The 25,049-nt window shown below is 47.7% G+C and overlaps 3 protein-coding genes across 4 annotated transcripts in view; 1 reads left to right on the top strand and 2 right to left on the bottom strand.

The window, feature by feature from the left end:
* Window positions 1-8,155, bottom strand: part of TMCO3 (transmembrane and coiled-coil domains 3) — a 90,022-nt gene extending 81,867 nt beyond the window's left edge. For both annotated transcript variants that reach the window (XR_005746947.1, XM_040336258.1), the window contains exon 1: window positions 7,992-8,155. The gene's annotated coding sequence lies outside the window, so the exon portion shown is untranslated. The remainder of the gene's footprint in view (window positions 1-7,991) is intronic.
* Window positions 1,599-6,291, bottom strand: LOC120926392. Its single transcript, XM_040336259.1, has 2 exons — window positions 5,051-6,291; window positions 1,599-4,864 (listed from the first exon to the last, which is right to left on the bottom strand). Exons 1-2 carry the CDS (start codon window positions 5,370-5,372, stop codon window positions 4,203-4,205), a joined length of 984 nt encoding a protein of 327 aa, XP_040192193.1. The 5' UTR covers window positions 5,373-6,291; the 3' UTR covers window positions 1,599-4,202.
* A 258-nt stretch (window positions 8,156-8,413) lies between the features above and the next one.
* The window catches only part of DCUN1D2 (defective in cullin neddylation 1 domain containing 2), a 51,392-nt gene continuing 34,756 nt past the window's right edge, over window positions 8,414-25,049 (top strand). Inside the window, exon 1 of the mRNA XM_040336260.1 lies at window positions 8,414-8,566. Within this exon, the coding sequence (XP_040192194.1) occupies window positions 8,429-8,566 (138 nt within the window). The 5' untranslated portion in view covers window positions 8,414-8,428. The remainder of the gene's footprint in view (window positions 8,567-25,049) is intronic.

Raw genomic sequence — 25,049 nt, 5'->3', positions numbered from 1 at the left:
TGAATACTTACTGCACATGCGTAGCAGGTTTGCTAATCTGACAGAACACCTACAGTCAGAAGGCGGCAGCGAACATCTTACTACACTACACTTACTATCAACCATCCATGTCTTAAATTTCACAGTAATTTTAGCAATAAACTGAGCGCATATAAATAAACATAGTAATAAACATCTGTGATGCGGTTTTGAATGTTACATTTTGAAAGAAGCTGGACACCAGCAGTAGGAAGTTGGCGGAGGCCACCCTGATACACCCCGCCACTGGTCAGCGCTAAACCTTTAGGCTTTGAAAATGTAACATGAAAACAGCATGACAAATCTCAATACGCTATATTTATTTATATACGCTCACTTTATTCATGAAGGGCATGTTCACACTGCTGTGATGCGAGAATTCATGCAAATCCAGTACGGATTCCTGCATCGCATGTCACATGCAGGCAGTTCGCACTGCAAACCGCTGCGGGCGTCAACAGAACGTTAATGACACCCCCAGATCAGTTCCCAAATCGCAGTGGGAATTGTCAATATGAATAGGACTTGAATCGCATGGTTGTGAACTCCAATGCGATCCGATTCTGGTGCGGACCAAAAAAAAGGGTCCTGCACGACTTTGGTCCAAATGCGATGCGAATTCAGCCATACAATCTGTATGTCTGAATTTGCATCGCACAGAAATCGCATGTGATTTGCACAGCCGTGTGGTACGAAACACATGCAATGTCTGACATCACAGCAGTGTGAACCCAGCCTTAATGACTGTGGAATTCAAAACGTAGCTGGGTGTAGCAAGATGTCCGCTAGCACCTTATGGCTGCAGGTGTTCTGTCAGATTAGGTAACGTAAGTGACGTCCTGTCAGCCGAATACTTACAGCACAGGTTTGCTAATCTGACAGAACACCGGACCTTCAGAGCCCATGCCGGAAACGGCAGCTCCTGTGCGCATGCACGAAATGACCAGTTACACTTACCGGTAGCTGTATTTCTGGTAAGTCTTACAGGACGGCACCCTGAGAGATGACTGGCTTCTCCTGACAGGAAACACAATCAAAAAGAGGTTAAAAACCCCGCCCCTTCCCGTGCTCCTCAGTTTGAGATAAAGTATGAACCCACCAGTGCACGGGAAAAACACCACAGAAAATATAATACAAACCAATAATGTATCACAAGGGTGGGAAGTAGGCCTGCCGTCCTGTAAGACTTACCAGAAATACAGCTACCGGTAAGTGTAACTGGTCATTTCTCTAGTCGTCTTCCAGGACGGCACCCTGAGAGAGAAGCAAGTAGCTTCAGGCCTACCTTAGGGCGGGACCACTGCTTGCAGGACCTTTCTCCCGAAAACCAAGTCCTGAGGTGACAGTAGGTCAACTCTATAATGTTTCAGGAACGTGTTCTGGTTTGACCACGTCGCTGCTCTGCAAATTTGCTCCACCGAAGCTCCGGCCCTTTCTGCCCAGGAGGTTGCTAGTGATCGTGTGGAGTGTGCTTTAACATTAGGAGCTACCTTACCTGCTTGTACATAAGCTAAGGAAATTGTCTGCCTAATCCATCTTGAAATAGAGGCTCTGGACGCTTGAAGGCCTCTTTTCTGACCCGAAAAACAAATTAATAGATGAGTAGAACGTCTAAAGACTGTAACTCTTTCTAAGTAAGCTAATAGACATCGTCTAACATCCAGACAATGAAAGGAAGCTTCTCCTTCATTCTGGGGATTTGAACAAAAAGAAGGGAGGATTACTTCCTGTGACCTGTGGAACTTTGTCACTACCTTAGGAAGATAAAGGGGGTCCTGACTTAGAACAACCCTGTCCTCAAATAAGCGAAAAAATGGCTCTTTAATGGAGAGCGCCTGCATATCACCTATCCTCTTGGCTGTCGTGATTGCCAAGAGGAAGGCAAATTTAAGGGTGAGTAACCTGATGGGGATAGTGTCAATTGGCTCAAACGGAGCCTTGGTAAGTTGGTTTAACACTAACGAAAGATCCCAGGGTGGAACCCTAGAGATCTGAACTGGGGACAACCTGTCTCTGGCTATAAGAAACCTTTTGACCAGGGGGTCCAGGGATAGACGTCTATCCAAAAAATACGACAAGGCTGCCACCTGAACCCTTAGAGTCCTTGTGGCTAACCCCTTGTCTACTCCATCTTGGAGAAAATCTAAGATGACCGAGGTCTCCTGCTGAGAATTCTGTCTCTCTGAGCACCAGCGAGAGAAGATACCCCAGGTTTTGGCATATATACGCCTAGTGACTACCTTCCTACTGGCTAGAAGCGTGTCAATAACTCTCTCGGAGCAGCCCTTCTCCCTCAGGTTCCGCCTCTCAAGCACCAGGCCGTCAGCTTGAAGAAGCCGGGTTCTGGGTGATAAATCGGACCCTGACGAAGAAGGTCCGCCCGGACAGGGAGAAGAAGGGGAGGCAACACTGACCCTCGCTCTAGAGCGGGAAACCAGGCCCTCTTGGGCCACCAGGGTGTGACGAGAATGAACTTCCCTACTGCTAGATTTACCTTCTGCAGGACTCTCGGAATCAGGCTCAAGGGAGGGAAGGCATAGGCTAGCTGGAACCTCCATACCTGTGCCAGTGCATCCACCCCCTCCGAGCCGTGTTCTCGGGAGAGAGAGAAGAACCTCTTCACCTTCCGGTTTGCCCTGCGGGCGAAGAGATCTATCTCTGGGCTGCCAAAGTGCTGGCATATTAGACTGAAAATCTCTGTATTTAGTTCCCATTCTCCCTGGAGAATGGGATGGCGACTTAAATAGTCTGCCTCCAGATTGAGGGTCCCTTTCAGGTGTACCGCCGAGAGTGAGAGAACTCTCTGCTCGGCCCAGCCCAGGATCTCTAAGGACAAGTCTAGAAGGGTGCGAGATCTGGTGCCTCCCTGATGGTTGAGGAAGGCCACCGCGGTCGCATTGTCGGAAATGATCTGGACCTCCTGGTCCAAGACTCTGTCCTCGAATGCCTTCAGAGCCTCTCCGACCGCTAATAGCTCGCGGTAATTTGAAGAGGCCCCCTTCTGTCGTTGTCCCCAGGTACCCTGGGCACGGAGATCGTCCAGATGTGCGCCCCACCCCCATGAGCTGGCGTCCGTGGTGATCCTGACCGGATTGATCTGGCCCCACGACAGACCTTGCTGTAGGTTCTGTGGGATGAGCCACCAGCCCAGTGAGAGCTTCACTGGTTCTGGGAGACTGACTCTGAGCTCTATGGATTCCCTTCTTCCGTCCCAGGAGGAAAGAAGGAAAAATTGGAGGGGTCTGGAGTGGAGCTGAGCCCACGGGACTGCTGGAATACAGGAGGTCATTAGGCCTAGAACTCTCATGATGTCCCTGAAGGAGGACTCTACTCCTTCTAACGTTGATCTGACCACTGACATGAGACCCCGGATCTTGTCGTTGGGTAAAAAGAGCTTCCTCTCCAAGGAATCTATCAGAAACCCTAGATAGAGTTTCTTCTGCTCTGGAAGGAGTGAGGATTTCTCCTTGTTGATGATCCAACCCAAGGACTCGAGGGTAGTCATCACAGTGGCTAGATCCGAAAGAAGGAGATCTCGACTTTGATTGTATAGTATCAAGTCGTCGAGATAGGGGACTAACGCTATCCCTTGTAGGTGCAGGAAAGCGATCGCCTCCGCCAGGACCTTGGTAAAGACCCTTGGACTGGAGGCCAGTCCGAAAGGAAGGGCAGCAAATTGCCAATGCTGTACTCCCTGAGCGGAGGCGATCGCAAACCTGAGGAACCTCTGATGACCCAAGAAGATTGGGACATGGAGGTACGCGTCTCTTAAATCGATGGTGACCATGAATACCTCTCTTAGTAGGAGCCTCCTGAGGCTGTAAATACTCTCCATTCGAAACCTCTTGTGGAGGAGGGAGGTATTCAGGGGTTTTAGATTGATAATCAATCGAAATTTGCCTGAAGGCTTGGGGACCACAAAGATGTGGGAGTACACTCCCAACCCTCTCTGGTACACAGGGACTGGAACTATGACCCCCTGTTGTGCCAGTTCTGAGACATTTTGCAGAAGGCCTGCTGACTTGAGAGGGTCCTTGGGTAAGTGAGTCAGAATAAAGTTTGGAGGGGGAAGCTGACGGAACTCTAGTTTGTACCCCTCCCTTACGATTTGGAGAATGTGGGGACTTTGAGTAATACTCTCCCACCTGGGAAGGAACTGGGAGAGTCTTCCCCCGACCTTCCCGTCATTTGGAGTCCTTGTCGCTGGGTTTTGGATTGGAAAAAAGGATACCCCCTTTTTGTTTTTCCTTCCCAGCACCCCAACGTCTGTTGTAAGGGGGCTTCTTCTCCGAGGAACGGTTCTTACCTCCAAACCCCCCCTGGGGGCCTCGAAAAAACTTTTTCTTGTTTTGTCTAGGCTTAGTAGGAAAACGCACCCCTTTTTCTGAGGACCTAGTCAGGGCCTGATCCAGGCCTGTACCGAAGAGAAGGGAGCCCTCGAAGGGAAGACCACAAAGGCGGTTCTTAGACGCAAGGTCCCCATTCCACATCTTGACCCATACTGCTCTTCTGGCAGAGTTGAGGAGGGCTCCTGTCTTTGCGGTAGAACGTACCGTCTCTACTGAGGTGTCTGCTAAATAAGCTACTGCGCTCCCTATGAGCTGAAGGGATTCTAGAATCCCCTTAGAGTCTGAACCCTGGGACACATGTTCCATCAACTTGGAGATCCAAGAATTAGCATTCCTAGCAATACAGGCCGAAGCCAATGCGGGGCTCAAGGCAGCCGCATTAGCTTCCCAGGCCCTACACAAGGAGGTCTCTGCCCGCCGATCCATAGGATCTTTCAAGTTGCCTGTGTCCTCAAAGGAGAGGTCCGACTGTTTGGAAATTTGCGCGAGGGGAGCATCTAATCTAGGTATTTTAAAAAATTTAGATTCCTCCTCCTCTTTAAAGGGGCAACGTCGTTTCCAGGTCTTGTATCTTAAAAGCTTTTTCTCTGGTTCTGCCCATTCCCTGAGGATGATATCCTTAAGGGACTGATGTACCGGAATAGCTTTTGCCTGAGGTTTAGACAGGCCTTGGTATAACCTATCCTGTGTGGAAATTTCTTCCGTAGGCTGTGGAATCTCCTCGGAGGCGTACACTGCCTCAAGGAGACCTTCCATGTCGTCGGCAGCAAAGACATATCTGCCTGTCCTAGTATCCTCATTTTCTTCTTCCGCCTGACCAACAGAACCTTCCTCCTGAGGAGGAATCTCTGAATCTTCAGAGTCAGATACTAAGGAACCAAGGGATTCCTGGCGGACTCTAAAAATCTGCGAAGAGGAACTTTCTTGAGAAGAGGGCCCTGCGATGGGGGCTTCAGGCTCTTTGCTCTTTAAAGACACATGAAATTCTTTAAGAGTAGAAAGCATCTCAGACTGGACCTCAAGAAATCCTTTCAGAATTTCAGAGGTCTCCTTCCCTGCCAATTTAATGATACATTTAGCACAAAAGGGTTTGGAATAATCTGAGGGTAACTTGCCACTACAATAGCCACATTTTTTAGAGCGACTAGTGTCCTTAACTGAACGACTAGCACCCCCCTGGGCAACAAAATCCTCCCCTAGAAAGAAAAGGATACACAGGCATGTATGTAAATACTAGGGAACAACTACTGGGTCCCAACCCACCATACCTGTGTCCAGGAAGACTCACCCCCTGTGGTCTCCTCCGCAGCCGGGGTCGTAGACGACCGGACCTCTCGCTCCATCGCGTGAGGATGAAGGCGCCGCTCTCTCTCGGCTGCTGCTGCCCTTTCGTGTGTCTCCGGTGCCGTGGGAAGCCGACTGGCGTGTTGGAGCTGCAGCGCGCCATCTTTGCTGAGCCGACCCGGAAGTGACACGCGCCGCGCGTGTGACGTCATTGCCCTGCGCCGCCGGCTCTGTGAGACGCCGGTTTTGGCGCCAAATTCGAAAACGGCAATGAACGCTCCAGGGAATCCAGGACGACCCAGTCGCAGCCCCAGACCGCACAGAAAACCCCCACCACCGGAGAGAGCCTGACCCACAGACCTCCAAGGTAAGGGGAAAGCTTAGAGAGAGAGAGTGGATCAGCCCCTGGAGCTCCAGAATAGCCACCTATCCCCAGGAGACTCCAGCACTCAGGGGGGTTCTTCAACCCACATAGTGAGTCCCCCCTGAGCAAGAAGGGACCCCCTAGGAATGGAATTTTTCGCTAAACCCAAAGGCTACCCAGTGCCTGCGGTTCAGTTCCCAGGGGGGGACCACCAGCCCCAGGCCTTAGGTCAGAAAAAAATAAACGTTTCGCTGTGGGGAAACACAATCAAGAACTGAGGAGCACGGGAAGGGGCGGGGTTTTTAACCTCTTTTTGATTGTGTTTCCTGTCAGGAGAAGCCAGTCATCTCTCAGGGTGCCGTCCTGGAAGACGACTAGAGAAAGTGACGTTATCATGTAGCCGGAGGCCGCAAAAACTCAAAAGGAAGACCGGGTGAAGATATCAGCTGTCTCCACGCTGACATTGGGGCGCTGGGGGGCTTTTTTCTAAGGTAAGTCTATTATAATGTGCTAGTATTCGATGCAAACTAGCACATTATAACAATGCCTTGCAGGATTTTTATTCTTCCACCACCAGTGGTATACAGCCACTTTGAGATGAAAATCTGTAAGGTGAAATTACACAGGACCCCCTCCCCAGTCTCCCATTCTGATCCCCGGTATAGCCGCCTTATGACTCCAGGGCTTAGAAATCCCTGGAGCTTAAAGTGTTGTTACTAAACCCAGTAATATGAAAATAGTTAATCTGCCCCCCCCCACAGTGCCAACAATCTTATTTTTACATTAAAATGTTGCCACTATATACTTTTTTGGATGATCTGCATACCACGGTTACATGATAAACTGCACAGCTTCTCCAGTGCTGCGAGTTCAGGTAGGAGGAGATTTCCATTGCAGCCTGTATACATGCCCATATGTGTGATGTCAAAATCATGTGATCTGGCTATCTCTGAGAACAAGTAAATTTCTCTCCAACATAAAAGACACAACTGAGCATGTGCAGATCAGCTACCCTGCCTGCGTTAGCTGGTTCTCCAGATAGAAAATACAGCCTTTTTACACAATGCAGAGGATAAACCCCTTAAGTTCCACAGTGAGTATAACAAGCATGCTATGCTGTATATACAAACTGATTTTATTTTTGTGAGTTTGGTAACACTTTAACCTCCTATACCACAGGTGTCAAACACAAGGCCCGCGGGCTGAATCCGGCCCTCCAGGCCATTTCATGTGGCCCTCGCACCTCTCCTGCAGCTCCAGTCCTCCTCTGGTCCTACTCCAGACCCTTACTTTCTGCTTTCAAGCAATGCATCCAGCTTCTTCCCAGCAGCAGCATAAGGAAAGGGGGGTGCACTGTGATGTAAGGGAGAGTGGGGGACTCAACTTCTGATTGTGGGGTGACATCTAATGTAATGGGGAGGGGATGCGCTGACATCCAAATCTTACAGATACAACCGGCCCTTTTGAGGGCAATCATAATGCCATCAGGGAGGACGTTTAGGAGCATTCTAATTGGTCGGCACCAACCAATCAGAACCCGCTTAGCCTGTCCTCCCTGCAGGAAAGAAGAGTGAATGCCGAGGGGGGTGTCTAAGCCCCGGACCCCTGAGGTGGCTAAACTGCAGCTCAGAACAGGGATGAGGACAGGGTCCTGTGTAAAGTTCACCTCACAGATTTTTCTGTAAAGGTGAACTTACACTTTAAACTGTGAAAATAAAAGCTGATTGGTTGCCATGCACAGCTGCATGGCAACCATATTCCAGTGTTTGTGAATGGCCCTGAAAATATCCATTGAATAAAAAGTTGTCCATGTAATAGGTGGCTGTGTGCCCATTGGTGAGGTGAGGGAGAGCTGTCACCCGGGTGGTGTCTGTATAGTGATGACTTCCTGGGTGGGTGTGTACAGGGGAGGATCACACCAGAGACACTAACACTCAAGTAAAGCTGTACAGAGCCGGGACAAGCGCCCTACTCACCCTCACAGCCGCCCGCTCCTCTGCTTACCACCTTCCATATCTCCTCCTGTCCGCCAGGTACTGCCAACGTCACCAGGTGGCACTACACCCCGGATCAGCACCACTTCCACAACACACATCCCAATACATCATCACCACACGCCGCGCACAGCCTTCTGGGAGCTGTAGTGCGCTGTGCACGTCATCACCTCACGCACAGCTGACACCACGTGGGAGGATGTTCTTGTGGCCGAGTAATTAGAAAGTTTTTATCGCGAATTTCTATGTACCTTCCATCATTCTTGTGCATGGTCTCATTCTCTCAGAGACCGTGTTCTCTATTCAGACATGTCTAGTCAGGGCTGGCTGCAGGGAACTTGCAGGGTGCGCGCGTCGTCACCCACGCTTAGTTGGTTGCTATGGGCGGAGCCTTTCTTACGGCAGCCCCCGCCCGCCAAATGAGTGTGGATGTTTGGTGGAAGAGACTCCAATTCCCGGCGTCCTTTGCGGCAAGGGGAGGGTTGTCAGTGTGGGGACTGCGCGTGCGCGCTGACACCTCCGAGCTGTGGAGTTGGGTGATCGGTGGAGATAAAATGGTAGGTTGGGGGGTAGAGGGAAGAGGTGGTGGTGTGTGTGACAGCAGGCTAGTACCGGGGGTGGGAGCAGCGAGGGCTAGAGGGGGGCAAGGGAGAGGCTGCTGCGTCCTCTGCATGTACAGATCATGAGGGAAGGTCACCCGGGGAGCACCCACAGAGGGGCCCCGTGCTGGGACGAGTGTGGGGCCCCTGTGCTGGGACCAGTGGGGGGCCCCCTGTGCTGAGACCGATGTGGGGCCTCTGTGCTGCCTGGGAGCAGTGGGGGGAGGGGGTCTCTGTGCTTGGACCTGTGGGGGGCCCCTGTGCTGGGACTAGTGAGGGGGCCCTGTGCTGGAACTAGTGGGGGGCCCATTTGCTGGGACTGGCAGAGATCATCATCCCTGAGTTTCCATCACACAGCTTCCCTATACTGCTCCATTACTTCCAATGTAAACAATGGGGGGTCTCTGTGCTTGGACCTGTGGGGGGCCCCTGTGCTGGGACTAGTTGGGGGCCCTGTGCTGGGACTAGTGGGGGGGCCCCATGTGCTGGGACTGGCAGAGATCATCATCCCTGAGTTTCCATCACACAGCTTCCCTATACTGCTCCATTACTTCCAATGTAAACAATGGGGGGTCTCTGTGCTTGGACCTGTGGGGGGCCCCTGTGCTGGGACTAGTTGGGGGCCCTGTGCTGGGACTAGTGGGGGGGTGGCCCTGTGCTGGGACTGGCAGAGATCATCATCCCTGAGTTTCCATCACACAGCTTCCCTATACTGCTCCATCACTTCCAATGTAAACAAATCCACGTTACACATTGTACTCATATATTCATCCACAACTAAAGGCTGCACTTTTATTTTACAGGGTTTAGACCCTCTGTCATGTTTTCATTGATGTCTGTGTCCCCATTAGGGAGATTCTTTCTTTCTGTTCCTCCTGTTTACTGTTATCACAGAGCCTGAAATCAAATCCCAAATTTCGGGTTGTCACCAGAAGAGACGTTTATCTATGGAACAGGAAGAGAAGGTAAATCTCCCCAATTGGACAGAGGTGGCAAAAAAACTGACAGGGGTTATAACCCTCCCTTACTCTATCCAATATGGAGGGAAAAAAAAAACAGTTCTACTTTAGTTGACAACGGAAAGGCATCTTGCTGCAATTACTGGTTATAGATGATCTACATCTAATAAATATTGATGTTGTACCTTGCCGCTGCCTATGAAGGCACTATGGTCATAGGAGTTATAGTAAAATGGTTGATATACTGTATACAGAAGTGCCGCAGGCCAGCTTTCGTGTTCTGCAGTAATCAAGTGCCATTGATCGCCATCTAGGCTGATCGAGTACCCTGGCTGCTTTTTAATAAGAATGGGCTCAGGCGTGTTCTCAGCTCCACATGCCCGCGCCCGCCAGGAAGCTGACACTCCGCAGTGCTAATCACAGGCAGTGACATTTCCTGATCCCTGGCCGCACAAATCGGGAAATGTCTCACTGCCTGTGATTAGTACTGCGGAGTGTCAGCTTCCTGGCGGGCGCAGGCATTTGGAGTTGCGAGCACGCCTGAGCTCATCCTTACTTTTTAATATTATATCATCTGTAACAAGTTAATGGAACTTCAAAATTAGTTTTCAGGCTCCATGCACACTAGCGTTTATTTGAAGCTACAAAAAAAAAATGCTAACAGCTTTTTGTTGTAGCGTTTTAGGAGTAGTTCCTTTAACCACTTCAGGCCCAGAAGGATTTACCCCCTTCCTGACCAGGCCATATTTTGCGATACAGCACTCAACTGACAATTGCGCGGTCTTGCGATGCTGTACCCAAACAAAATTGATGTCCTTTTTTTCACACAAATAGAGCTTTCTTTTGGTGGTATTTGATTACCTATTAAGTTTTTTTTTTTTTTGCGCTATAAACAAAAAAAGAGCGACAATTTAAAAAAAAAGAAAGTTTTTTTTTTTTACTTTCTGCTATAATATATATCCCAAAAAAATATGTAAAAAAAATAATGTATTCATCAGTTTAGGCCAATATGTATTCTTCTAGATATTTTTGGTAAAATCGCAAAAAGCGTATATTGATTGGTTTGCACAAAAGTTATAGCATCTACAAAATAGTAGATAGATTTATGGCATTTTCTATTTTTTTTTACTAGTAATGGCGGCGATCAGAGATTTTTAGCAGAGCTGCGACATTTCTACGGACAGATTGGACACCTAAGTGACATTTTTGACACTTTTGTGGGGAACCGGTGACATTATTACAGAGATCAGTGCTAAAAATATACACTGTTATTGTACTGACACTGGCAGGTAAGGGGTTAACATCAGGGGCGATCAAGGGGTTAAATGTGTGCCCCGTTTGTGTTTTTTAACAGTACGGGGGACTGTGTGACTGGGGGGGAAACACAGATCCATCTTTCTGCTTAGCAGAAAGATGGATCTGTGTGATCTTCCCGGTCAGAACGGAGATTTGCCTTGTTTACACAGGCAGATCCCTGTTCTGTCACTGTGGGAAACGATCGCAGGTGGCCGTCAGACATCAAGTTGGCTCACCCGCTGGCCAACGGCAGCGCGCATGCCCACAAGAGCATGTTCCCGAGCCGAAGTACAGTTACAGCGATTCGTGGGATCGTGACACTTTGCAGTATAATGACGGCAGCTGGTCAGCAAGCGGTTAAATAAAGAGGGAAAATAAACACTATTAGTAGCATTTAGGAGCGTTTCTGCTGGAAAATCGCTCCAAGGAACGCTACAAAAACATTTTTGTTTCCTCTTAGACGCTGACGTTTAAAAAACACTAATAGCCTAATGTAGTGTGTGCATGGACACATGGGGAAACACTATTTAGCTTCTAGGAGCAGAAAAAATGGGGCCTCGGCTTGTTTACATTTAGGCCCCCTTCACACTTGTGCGACTTGTCCTGCAAAGTCGCATGACAAGTTGTACCCCATGCTTTCCAATGGGTACCGTTCTTATCTGTGCGACTTTAAAGTAATAGGCTAAAACGCGTCAACCTTTCCTATTTGCGTTTGTCCACTGTGGCTTGTCAATAAATACGTTGATTGTTTAAGAGCAACGACCGGAGTGCGGATCATCTTTTCCTTGCAACTTTAAAGTAGTCCCTGCACTACTTTGGTCCGCCTTTGATGCAAATTGAGGTCCATAGACCTCAAGATTACACAGGCGTTGCCTCAAGTCATGTGACTTCCAGGTTGCACAGGGGGCCTCACTGCTTCCATTAGAGTAATAGTTGGTGATCCTGCCATGAGGATTCTTGTTCAGGCACTTCCTTTCGTGGGATGACAACGTTCTGTTCCTGTCTCCCAGTTGTCTTAATGATTAGTCACCCTGCGGTGGAGATTGTAGGTGGTGGTACAGATGCTCACCAACACAGGAATGGTCTACTGTTGTCACTGTTAGGAACCCCCTTCCTGAGGACTGTAGTGCATGTAGGCAGGAAGTGGCTGCAGGAGTACTGCAATGGCCAGAGAAGTTTGCTTTGTTTTTTCATTCAGTCCAGGGAGCTGATAGAGGAAAGACTGAACAGGTTCCTCCATCCAGTCCCCCCCACACCCCTCAGGGAGATTATATTCTGACAGTGGGATTTGGCGCTGTCAGAATACACTGATCAGTGGCTGCAGCTACTGATCGACAAAAGTTTTCCAACTTATCCATTTGACAGAAGTCGATCGTTAGAGCTGGTAGGGCCACACACTGATCAAAACCTGGCTGAACCAGCCAAATTTCAACCCATCTATGGCCAACTTAAGAGCTCATTCACACCAGATACAGTGAGACTATGCTGCCTATCATCTAGCTTTAGAGTAGCCCCAATGCAAAGACAAAGCAAGATGCCTTGTTTCCTATGGCATGAAAAGTACTGCACAGGGAGCAATAGGAAAAAACTTTATACTACAAAAAATAAAAAACTGCGCTTGGTGTTACATGCAGATCGAGACTGCTGTCCCCACTGTATCCCAACACAAGATAAACATAAACTAAAAAAATCAAAAAATGGTCGCTTTTTTTTTTTTTTTTTAAATCAGAAAATTTGTATTTATTAATTTAATTCGTTTTTTTTTCTGATTTCAAGAGACAGCGCACTATTTTTTTTTTTTTTTTTTTTTTTTTTTTTTTTAGCAATAAAACCTGAAGCATGATTTCACTTGTCTCTCTTCTTTTGTAAAAGTTTTTGTTACTGTCGTCGTCCTCATTAGAGAGACTTCCTTCTACTTGTCCTGTCCCAGTATATTGCCAAGAAATAAAAGTAAAACCCAGCCAGCGGGAAAAAAAAACCTGACAAATTTCAACCCTACTCTCTGTGCAAACTTAAAGTGGAGGTCCAGTCAAAAAAAAAATAAAAAATACACCAAAATCCTGTAAAAAAAAAAAATAATGAAAAAAAATCATTGAAAAATAAATAATTTTTTTTTACTTACCAGAAATGGTGGTTGCTATGCGGGGAAGTTCCTAATCTGACTCTTCCCGTACCGTGGCAAGTCTTCTTCCTCGTTCTCCCTGCGTTTTCTTCTGGGGAATGGGGCGCGCTGCCTTCTGGGAACTGTGTGTATCCCAGAAAGCAGCCGCCCATTCACAAAAGCACTGCAAGACTCACGCATGCGCAGTAGGGAACAGGCAGTGAAGCTGCAAGGCTCCACTGCCTGTTTCCCTCAGTAAGAATGGCAGTGCCGCGAGCTGCCAGGTTCGAGTAGTCGGCCTCCGGGGGGCAACATCACAGGTGCCTAGGATAGGTAAGTGTCCTTATTAAAATTCAGCAGCTACAGTGTTTGTAGGTGCTGACTTTAAAAAAAAAAAATCGAGTTTGGTTGTAGTTTGGCTTTTATGACCAAGTGCAGCCAGATACTAGAAGAAGAACGGTCGTGACATCCTCTCTGTGAATGTTTTTTTTTAAAAGTGGAACTAAATCCATAAATTTAACAGTTTAAAAACAAATTTATATTCCCAGCACGTTTCGTGAATATAACTGTCACAGTTGTGCTCTCATCCAATGGCTTGTGTCATAACTGATCACATGTGCAGCATCCTGGCAGTTGAAGATCAAACAGGCCAAGATGGCAGCTTCCTTGGCTGAAAACGATCAGAGGGTTTAGTTCCGCTTTAACGAATAATGTTTAGTAGTCATAAATGTGGAAAGAATTTAAAAAGTTTTGGCTGCTGATTCTTCACAGCATATCATACGTGAGATTTAAAGATCCAGCTGTCAGTCGGTTATCTTATACTAGAATCTGTATATACTGTATAAAATGATCCCAGATACCCAGTTTATGAAACCCAGCTACACTTAGGCCCCTTTCACACTGGGGCAGTTGGTGCGTCGGTGGTAAAGTGGCGCTTTTCAGCCACTAACGGGGCGCTTTTTAACCCCCGCTAGTGGCCAAAAAAGGGTTAAAAACACCTTCAAAGAGCCGCTGCAACAAAGCTTTGCCGGCGGTATAGCCGCGGTGCCCATTAATTTCAATGGGCAGGAGCAGTGGAGGAGCGGTATACAAAGAAGCTGCTAGTAGAAGTTTTTTTTTACCGTCCTGCTAGCGCACCGATCCAGTGTCAAAGCCCTCAGGGTTTTCACACTGGAGAGACAGTTTTAGCGTTATAGTGCCTGCAAAGTGCCTCGGTGTGAAAGGGGTCTTACAGAATTGTAAGAATATGCATACCCTGGAATTTATAGACCCCTTCACATGGGCAAGGCTGCCAGCTTGCAGTCTGCGGTGAGACACTTTGTCACCATCGGTGTCCATTAGACACCGTTGTGGTTTGGCCTCATTCTTATCTTTGGGGCTTTTTGGGGAAGAGTTATGCCTGCTGAGCTGTACTTTTTTTGTCATATCGCAAAGCCTCATGGCCGCAACAGTGTGTGTGTGGGGCTGTCTGGCAGCCATTGTTGGGTTTTGACAGATGGCAGAGGCCTGTTAAAAATGCACCCTAGCTGTCTGGTTTTGCCGCCACAATAATGCCTATATTGAAGGGGCCATAAAGTGTGTCTAAGGGCTCCTTCACACGGAGCGGATCCGTATTGATCCGCTCCGTTAGCCCGTTTGGCTCAGCGGAGATTCATCCGTTAATCCCCGCTGAGCTGTCGGCTGTCTCTCCACCGCTCTCCCCTATGGGGAATCGGATGAATATGGACTGTCTGTCCGTATTCATCCGATCCGATCCGTCAGACGGAAGAAAAATAGGGTTTTCTTCCGTCTGAAAAACCGGATCCTGACGGAGGCGGGTGATTACGGACGTTAGCGGATGCTCCATCCGCTAACGGCCGTGATCCCATAGGGAACCATTGTAAGTCCGTAAACGGACTTATGAAAAGCGGACCGTTCGTCCGCTGGTGTGAAAGGGCCCTAAGGCAATCCGTAGAATTCTGTCAGTGCATGGAACAGGTTCATGTACCTGGTGCAATGATTTGTCATATGGGGGGGGGGGGGTCACGGGGTGGAATGATCATACTGCAGACACTCTATCCTCGGGGTATATTCAGTCCCTTGTTACCTAGGTCATTGTCAGTTGTGCAGCCAGCTGCATCCTAACAACCAGTAAACATTCAGCTACCAGCCATGGAGATTCCCCAGCTTGACAGGTGAGTATAAACAGAGGGAGGGGGATGCTTGCTGACATCATTGTCCAAGTATGGCTCCTGTCATATGTGAGTAATATTGTCAGCCACCATCGCCGCCCCTCTGTTTACACTCACCTGTCAGCTGGGGAATCACCCAATTGGCATCTGATTGGGACAGGGATGAGGCACTGGTTAGACGCTGGCTATATTTTGACCCATAAGTTCTAAGTAGAATGCCTGTGGTGATAACTGTCCCAGTTGCAAGTATGCTTATTTTAGCTTATAGCTGGGGAGAAGATGACAGCAGCCAATGAGGGGTTTAACCGCCACATCGCTGGTGAATATTTCTTTGAGTTTAGTTCCACTTTAGAGCTACATTCACATTGACAATTTAGGCTGGTGTGACTGACACACAAAGTGTGCTCAGCAGCGATCACAGCAGGCAGTTGCTGGTTGTGTGGAGAGCCACAAATTGATTTGCCTGCATGTGACCAGTCGTTATAGTGAATGGGGCCAGTGGCCACACCTAACCGCTCACAGCCGCAGCAGGAATTAACATTCCTGGCACTGCACTTCGTACTGGCCTAAATCGCCAGTGTGAATATTGCTTAAGGCCCTTAGAGTTGATATTGTATTGGTTACCTTCTAACTGGAACACAATGTAATTTTAGGCAATTGACAGTTCAGCAACTTGCAGACCTCAGGGAGCCCCTCACCTCTGTTATCTGTAAAGCCTGGTGCAAACTATGATTTTTTTCCAGGTTCAACGAAAAAAAAACTGTCAGCTCCGGTCAGAGTTGCTGTACTAATGATCCAATGTTAGTACATCGATCTCCCCCGCTGAGCTGTGGTGTTCTGACAGGGTGGCGGCCCCCCAGCTGAACACTCCCATGAGTGCTCTCAGCCATTGGTTGTGAGCGCTGATTGGGAGTGGTCGGCTGCTGGTTTTCCAGCATGCTTTTCCGACAGAAGCCGGCCAAATGGCTTTCTTCTGTCAGACTGGCTGCCATACACACGGGCCAAATGTCAAAAGGTTTTTATTGAACCGCCCGATGTTGCCCGCCATTCAGCCCATGTAAAGCTGCATATAGTGGGAAAAATTGTTATTTGATCCCCTGCAGATTTTGTAAGTTTGCCCACATTCAAAGAAATTAAGGGTCTATAATTTGTAGCATAGGTGTATTTTAAATGATGGAGACAGAATATCAACCAAATATCCAGAAAAAGACACATGACGCAAATCTTATAAACTGAGTTGCAGTTGAGTGAGTAAAATAAGTATTTGATCCCCAAGTAAAACATGACTTAGTATTTGGTGGAGAAACCCTTGTTAGCAATCACAGAGGTAAGACTTTTCTTGTAGTTGGTGACCATGTTTGTACATCTCAGGAGGGATTTTGGTCCACTCTTCTTTACAGATCTTCTCTAAATCCTTAAAGTGGATGTAAACTTTCACATATACCAAGTGAACAGCCTCAGATTATACACAGGGATGAAACCAATCTCCCCACATACATTTTACGGGCCAGATTCACATAGAGATACGACGGTGTATCTCCTGATACACTGTCGTATCTCTGAGTTGTGCCGGTCGTATCTTTGCGACTGATTCATAGAATCAGTTACGCATAGATATCCCTAAGATCCGACAGGTGTAACTGTGTTACACCGTCGGATCTTAGGCTGCAATTCCAGGCCGGCCGCTAGGTGGCGCTTCCCTATCTTTTACGCGACGGTTATGCTAATGAGCAGTTACGCCGATTCCGAAACGAACGACCGCCCGGTGCTTTTTTTACGTCGTTTGCGTTCGGGTTTTTCCGGCGTATAGTTACCCCTGCTTCTATGAGGCGCAGCCAATGTTAAGTATGGCCGTCGTTCCCGCGTCAATTTTTGTTTTTTACATCGTTTGCGTACGTCGATTCACAAAAGCGCTGGAAGCAAGTTATGCTCACGCCAAAACCAATGACATCCTAGCGACGTCATTGGGAGCAATGCACGCCGGGAATATTTGCGGACGGCGCATGCGCATTTAAATCGGCCGCGGAATTTGAATTCCGCCGGGGGATTTACGATCCGCCGCCGCAAGTTTTGAGGTAAGTGTTTTGTGAATTACCCACTTGCCTCAAACTTGCGGCGGATCTTAAAGCGGATCTCCACCCTCAATTCCACTGCAGCTCCATATTCATCCTGCTCCTAAACAATGATGAATTGGCTATTGTAATTAATTTGGTATTCGTCTACCTTATTAATCAGGCAGGCTTCCGGTCTGCCCCCCCTCGGGTTTTCGACGGGTTTTCTCCTGTTTCCTGTGCCGCGCTGTGTCTGCTGGGAGCCTGTCTGTGTTCTAATATTCGGCTCACATCGCGCGACTTACAACGGGGCGGGGACTTTTGATTCATACGCCTGCCGTTGCGATGACAACAGACGCTCACACCGCCAGTCAAGATAGCCAGTGTGCATGAGCGAGGTTCGAGCGGTGGATGCTGGGACAGCATCCACCGCAACTAGGAAGTGCCTTCCTATGGGAATCGAACGCCCATAGCTAAGATGGCAACGAAAAAGGAAAAGAAAGAATATAACTATTTATTGGGGACAACATTACAGCGGAGCCGCGGGGGGACACCGGAAACGTGAGTTTAGCACAGCAGTGCTATTACACATTTAAAAAGACCATTTAAAAAAAAAAGATTTTGCGTGGGAGATCCGCTTTAAATCACATAGGTTACGCGGATCTAAAGATCTGCTAACCTATGTGAATCTGGCCCTACATGTATATCTTCTGTGTTCATCTTTATATATTTTTTAGAAAGTGCACATTGTGTTAGAGATTTTCTCTTTCTGTTCAGCACTGGGAGTGGATTATTGGCATAAAGGCAAGACAGCTGATTGGAGGAACAAAAAGTGGAATTTTTCCTCTGTGGGACTTTGCAAGCCAGAGAGTCTTAATAAACAATTGGATTGTATCAAAAGGGTATTTTATTAGAATAATTTAAAAGTTCAGATGAGTTGAAAAAATCGGATGCAAATACACAACGGTAGATGAAATTTGACAATAAAATTGTTACAACGATACAAAGAAACCACTTGGTTCTGTTCTGACAATTAGGCTGGGACAGAGAAAGCCCGACGCGTTTCATTGTTGAAAATTATGAAACCTCTTCTTCAGGGACTAGTGGTAGAGTACATTGTTATCTAAAATTTAGTTGGCAAAGGAAGGAAGTAATGTGAAGAGCTCTGCTCTGAATCGAGCATCTCTCTGCTAATCTATTTATAGCAACCTCCCACGACACAAACTTCAGGCTGCTTTTATCTCCTGTGTCAGAGAACTTGTCAGAAGTTATCATGCTGATAACAGAGCTATGGAACAGAAGAAACACACGACACTCAGTGCTTTGGAGAGAGATAATAAATCACTACAGATGTATGGGCCAGCTCAAATTTCATAAATTGGGTTTCTTGGCTGTCACTTGGCAACTAGTTTTAACTCCCTTTTTAAAATTTTCAATAGGATTAAGGTCTGGAGACTGGCTAGGCCACTCCATGACCTCAAAGCGGTTGTAAACCGCTGCACTTTTTTTGGGGGGGGCCATAACCTGCAAGGCAAAGGCATAATGTGCTAGTATGCATTGCGTACTAGCATATAATGTGAAACTTACCTGAAAACCAAGCCTTCCCAGCAATACTCCATCTTCCTTCCGGGTTCGCAGCTTCGGCTCTGTGACTGCCTGGAGCCGCAATAACGTCACTTCTGCGCATGTGTGCAGGAGCCGCCAGTCAGGGCACACTGCTCTGAAGAAATGGCACGGGTGGCCATTCCTTCAGAGCACATGTGCCAGTGATGTAACTGGCTGCTAGGAGAGTAAATATCTCCTAAACGTTGCATGTTTAGGAGACATTGACTTATAAGTAAAACTTAAACATGACAGTTTACTTCCTCTTTAATCTGCTTTTCTTGAGCCACTCCTTTGTTGCCTTGGCGGTATGTTTTCGGTCATTGTTATGCTGGAAGGCCCATCTTCAACCCATCTGCAGTGTTCTGGCTGAGGAAAGAAGGTTCTCATCCAAGATTTTACAATACACGGTCTCGTCCATTGGCCCCTCAATGCGGAAAAGTTGGTCTGTACGTTTAGCAGAGAAAGCCCCAAAACATAATGTTTCCACTAGGGTTGTCCCGATACCGATACTAGTATCGGTATCGGGACCGATTCCGAGTATTTGCGGGAGTACTCGTACTCCCGCAAATACCCCCGATACCAATATAGAATACTTTCCCCCCCCTCGCCGATGCCGCATCCCGCCGCCATTCGCCGCATCACCGCTGCCGCCGACTGTGTAATACGCCGGGAACATTACAGCTTTGAATAGCTGTAATGATTCGCACCGCGCATAGACACTCCCCCTCGCTCGGGTGAACTGTCCAATCCCGAGCGAGGGGGAGTGTTTATACGCAGCGCGGCGCCAATCATTACAGCGATTCAAAGTTGTAATGTTCCCGGCGTGTTACACAGTCGGCGGCAGCGGGGATGCAGGTAAGCGGGACATGGCTGCATGGGGGGAGACGCTGGATGGGGGGAGACAATGGCTGGATGGGGGGGAGACGCTGGATGGGGGGAGACAATGGCTGGATGGGGGGAGACAATGGCTGGATGGAGGGTGACAATGGCTGCATGGGGGGAGACAATGGCTGCATGGGGGGAGACAATGGCTGCATGGGGGGAGACAATGGCTGCATGGGGGGTGACAATGGCTGCATGGGGGGTGACAATGGCTGGATGGGGGGTGACAATGGCTGGATGGGGGGTGACAATGGCTGGATGGGGGGATACATTGCTGCATGGGGGGAGACAATGGCTGGATGGGGGGATACATGGCTGCATGGGGGGTAGACAATGGCTGCATGGGGGGTGACAATGGCTGCATGGGGGGTGACAATGGCTGCATGGGGGGTGACAATGGCTGGATGGGGGGAGACAATGGCTGGATGGGGGGATACATGGCTGCATATGTGGGGGGACATGGCTGCATTTGGGGACACATTTTAAAAAAAGTATCGGTATCGGCGACTACTTGAAAAAAAGTATCGGTACTTGTACTCAGTCCTAAAAAAGTGGTATAGGGACAACCCTAGTTTCCACCTCTGTGCTTGACTGTAGAGATGGTGTTCTTGGGGTCATAGTCAGCATTTTTCTTCCACCCAAACACGGACAGCTAATGCCAAAGAGCTAAATTTTGGTCTCATTTGACCACAGCTCTGTCTCTGAATCATTTAGATGTTAATTGGCAAACTTCAGACGGGTCTGTACACGTGCCTTCTTGAGGAAGAGGACCTTGCGGGCACTGCAGGATTTCAATTCATGGCAATGCATTGTGTTACCATTGGTTTGTTTGGTGACTGTGGTCCCAACCGCCTTGAGATCTTTCACAAGCTCCTCCCATGTAGTTCTGGGCTGATCCCTCTCTTTTCTCCTGATCATTATTACCCCATGGGGCGAAACCTTGCCTGGCGCTCCAGCCCGAGGGAGATTAATGGTTATTTTGTACTTCTTCCATTTGCGAATAATTACTCCAGTTGTCTCCTTCTCACCAAGTTTCTCACTGATGGTCTTGTAGCCCATTCCAGCCTTGTGAAGGTCTACAATCTTGTCCCTGAAGTCCTTTGACAGCTCTTTGGTATTGCCCGTGATGATGAGGTTTGAATGGAAGAAAGAGATTCTATGGAGAGGTGTCTTCTATACACATAATGAGTTGTCGTTAGGAGCACCTTCTTAAATTGGCAGGACTAAGGTGTGTACCACATGAGAACATACTGAAGCCAGTCTGTGGGAACCAGAATTATTGTTGGTTGGTAGGGGATCAAATACTTATTTTACTCACTGAACTGCAACTCAACTCATAACATTTGTATTGTGTGTGTTTTCTGTATTTTTCATTGATATTCTATCTATATTATCTATTATATTAAAATACACCTATGGTAACAATTATAGACCCTTCATTTCTTTGTAAGTGGGCAAACTTCCAAAATCTGCGGGGGCTCTCCACTGTAAATCCTTTTTTAGATAAGCACAAAATAATATATTGATTAAGGACAAAATATTTTTGTTTTTAAACCCAATATTAACTGGTTTTGTTAGTTGATGAACAGTTATTTCTGTGTATTGTGGGAGACCAGATATAGTGAATGCAGGGTCCTGGGTTTAGTAACACTTTAAAGGTATAGTCAAGCAATAAATGCGCTCGCAAAAATAAAAAAAATCCAATCAGACTTGCAAGTTTATCACAACATCGCTTGGGCCAGGGGTCAGCAACCTTTTTCCAATTAAGGGCCGGATTCAATGTATGTGAATGTATGGAGGGCAACATTCACCTGCTAATAAATTAAGATAATAATAATCCTAACATAGTAATAATAACAGTACACAGTTTACCTTACTTTAGGGCGCTTCACTAATACAAAGCCAGTTCACCCTGAAGAAGCATGTGGCTAGGGATTCGGTTTTTACTGTCCCCTCCCCCATCCTGGCACCCAAGCGTTACTGACGCCAGCCAGCACGGTCTGGAGATGGGGTCCCTGCCCCCGGGGGTGATGGGGTCCCCGTCCCCAGGGTTAAAGGAATCCCTGTCCCCAGTTGTCCTCTGTACCCCACCATAGTGTCCTCTATCGTCGTCGTCGTCACCATAGTGTCCTCGACCTCCCTCTCCCCCCATAGTGTCTATCGTCGTCGTCACCATAGTGTCCTCTGTCCCCACCCTAGTGTCCTCTGCCCCTCCCCCCCATAGTGTCCTCTGCCGTCATCGTCACCATAGTGTCCTCTGTCCCAACCATAGTGTCCTCTGCCCCTCCCCCTATAGTGTCCTCTGCCGTCATTGTCACCATAGTGTCCTCTGTCCCTGCCATAGTGTCCTCTGTTGTCGTCTCCTCCATAGTGTCCTCTGTCCCCACCATAGTGTCCTCTGTCCCCACCATAGTGTCCTCTGCCCCCCCCACCATAGTGTCCTCTGCCTCCTCCAACCTACACACACTGTGTAGTTAGAACTCTCACACAAGTGTACAGTGAGCAGAGATCGATATCACAGATGGGGTGGGAACTGCTGGTTAACTTTTCACATAAACAGACTGGTGATTGGTTGCTAGGATCGGCAGCCAGTATGGTCTGGAAATGGGGTCCCTGCCCCAGGGGTGATGGTGTCCTCTGCCTCTCCCACCATAGTGTCCTCTGCCCCTCCCACCATAGTGTCCTCTGCCCCTCCCACCATAGTGTCCTCTGCCCCTCCCACCATAGTGTCCTCTGCCCCTCCCACCATAGTGTCCTCTGTATTCCCCATAGTGTCCTCTGTTCCCCCCCATAGTGTCCTCTGCCCCCCTCCAACCTACACACATTGTGAAGTTAGAACTCTCCTACCTCACACAAGTGTACAGTGAGCAGAAATCGATATCACAGGGCTGGATGGGGGCGGGAACTGCAGGTTAACTTTTCACATTAACAGGCTGGTGATTGGTTGCTAGGATCGCCCGGCAACCAATCACCTGCTGTGTAATGTAAAAAGTTAACTTTCGGTCCCATCCAGCCCTGTGATACTGCTGTTTGCTGCTGTCCGATGAAGAGGACAGCGGCAAATATGTTTGTGGGCCGTGTATCCATGAATTAATCCCGGCCACTGAGGGGCCTGACATCTAGCGGTAGTGGGCCGGGTACAGGCCGTGAGTTGCCAACCCCTGGATTAGGCGGAGATGACTATATACAATGTAACATTTAATTCTTTTAGATCAAAGTGATGAACTTCGGTCTGTAAATGAGGTCAGTTAAACCACTTAAAGACTAAACCTTTTTTCTGACACTTGTTGCTTACAAATTAACATAAGTATTCCTTGCTAAAAAATAACTTGGAAACCCCAAAACATTATTTATATATATATATATATATATATATATATATATATATATATATAATCATTTTTTTATAGCAGAGACCCTTAGAGATCAAAATGGCCATTGTTGCAATGTTTTATGTTACATTGTATTTGCGCAACGGTCTTTCAAAGGCAATTTCTTTGCATAGTGTGAAAGAGGATGTTCCACCGCGAGAATCCCAATCTTTATTCTAAGCACATGAACTTTAATGGCATCCCAGTTTAAGTCCGCAGGGTTCAATATTGAGTTGGCCCACTCTTTGCAGCTATAACAGGTCAACTCTTCTGGGAAGGCTGTCCACAAGGTTTAGGAGTGTGTCTATGGGAATGTATGACCATTCTTCCAGAAGTGCATTTGTGAGGTCAGGCACTGATGCTGGAGGCGAAGGCTAGTCTGGCTCGCAGTCTTCGCTCTAATTCATCCCAAAGGTGTTTTATCAGGTTGAGGTCAGGACTCTGTGCAGGTCAGTCAAGTTCCTCCACCCCAAACTTGCTCATCCATGTTTTTATGGACCTTGCTTTGCGCACTGGTCTAAATCATTTGGTGGAGGGGTGATTATGGTGTGGCGTTGTTCTTTAGGGGTTTGGCTTGCCCCCTTAGTTCCAGTGAAGGGAACTCTTAAGGTGTCGGCATACCAAGAAATTTTGGACAATTTTATGCTCCCAACTTTGTGGGAACAATTTGGGGATGGCCCCTTCCTGTTCCAACATGACTGGGCACCAGGTCCATAAAGACATGGATGAGCATGTTTGGGGTGGAGGAGCTTGACTGGCCTGCACAGAGTCCTGACCTCAACCCTATAGAACACCTTTAAGATGAATTAGAGCAGAGACTGCGAGCCAGGCCTTCTCATCCAACATCAATGCTCTTCTGGAAGAATGGTGAAACATTCCCATAGACACTCCTAAACCTTGTGGACAGCCTTCTCAGAAGAGTTGAAGCTTTTATAGCTGCAAAGGGTGAGCCAACTCAATATTGAATCCTACGGACTTATGCTGGCCATACACTATACAAAAAATCATCCAAACCCATTTTCGAAAAAACGAACACTTGGGTGTAAGCTCAAACGATAGTGCCGTCATATATCGTTCAGTGGACATAACTGAATGCATTTTTTGGGCCGGATTCAGAAAGAGATACGACGGCGTATCTCCTGATACGCCGTCGTATCTCTGAGTTCCAACGGTCGTATCTATGCGCCTGATTCATAGAATCAGGTTCCGCATAGATCTCCCTAAGATCCGACAGGTGTAAGTGACCTAGGTGGCGATTCCATTGCAGTCGGCGTAGAATATGCAAATGAGTCGTTATGTCGATTCACCAACGTATGCTTGCACGTCGCAGTAAATTTACGCAGTTTCCGTAAGAGATACGCGGCGTAAATATAAAGCTGCCCCCTAGGTGGCGTGGCAAATGTTAAATATGGCCGTCATTCCCGCGTCGAAATTTGAAAATTTAACGTCGTTTGCGTAAGTCGTCCGTGAATGGCGCTGGACGCCATTTACGTTAACGGCGAAACAAATTACGTCCTTGCGACGTCATTTAGCGCAATGCACGTCGGGAAATTTTAGGGACGGCGCATGCGCAGTACGATCGGCGCGGGAACGCGCCTAATATAAATGATCCACGCCCCCTACCTGGATCATTTGAATTAGGCGGGCTTGCGCCGGAGGATTTACGCTACGCCGCCGCAACTTTTACAGGCAAGTGCTTTGTGAATCAAGCACTTGCCCGTAAAACTTGCAGCGGCGTAACGTAAATGAGATACGTTACGCCGCCGCAGCGATTATACGTGAATCTGGCTCTTTGTTGGTTTTTCTTTACATATACCTACTGCAGACGGTTCGGATGGGAAACGCATTAACCTTTCAATTTATAGTTTGTTCGGCAGAAAATTTCCCAACTTGTCCTTCGTTTTTTCGGCTCAAAAACGATTATTGATTTTGTGCCCATTTACTGCCTGAAAAACTGTCTAAATAACTGAATTTCTGCTGTTTTTTTCTTTTTTAGTATAGTGTA

The sequence above is a fragment of the Rana temporaria genome, chromosome 2 (genome assembly GCF_905171775.1).
Source record: "Rana temporaria chromosome 2, aRanTem1.1, whole genome shotgun sequence".
In the NCBI taxonomy this organism is placed as follows: Eukaryota; Metazoa; Chordata; class Amphibia; order Anura; family Ranidae; genus Rana; species Rana temporaria.
This window is presented reverse-complemented; position numbering and strand designations above follow the sequence as displayed.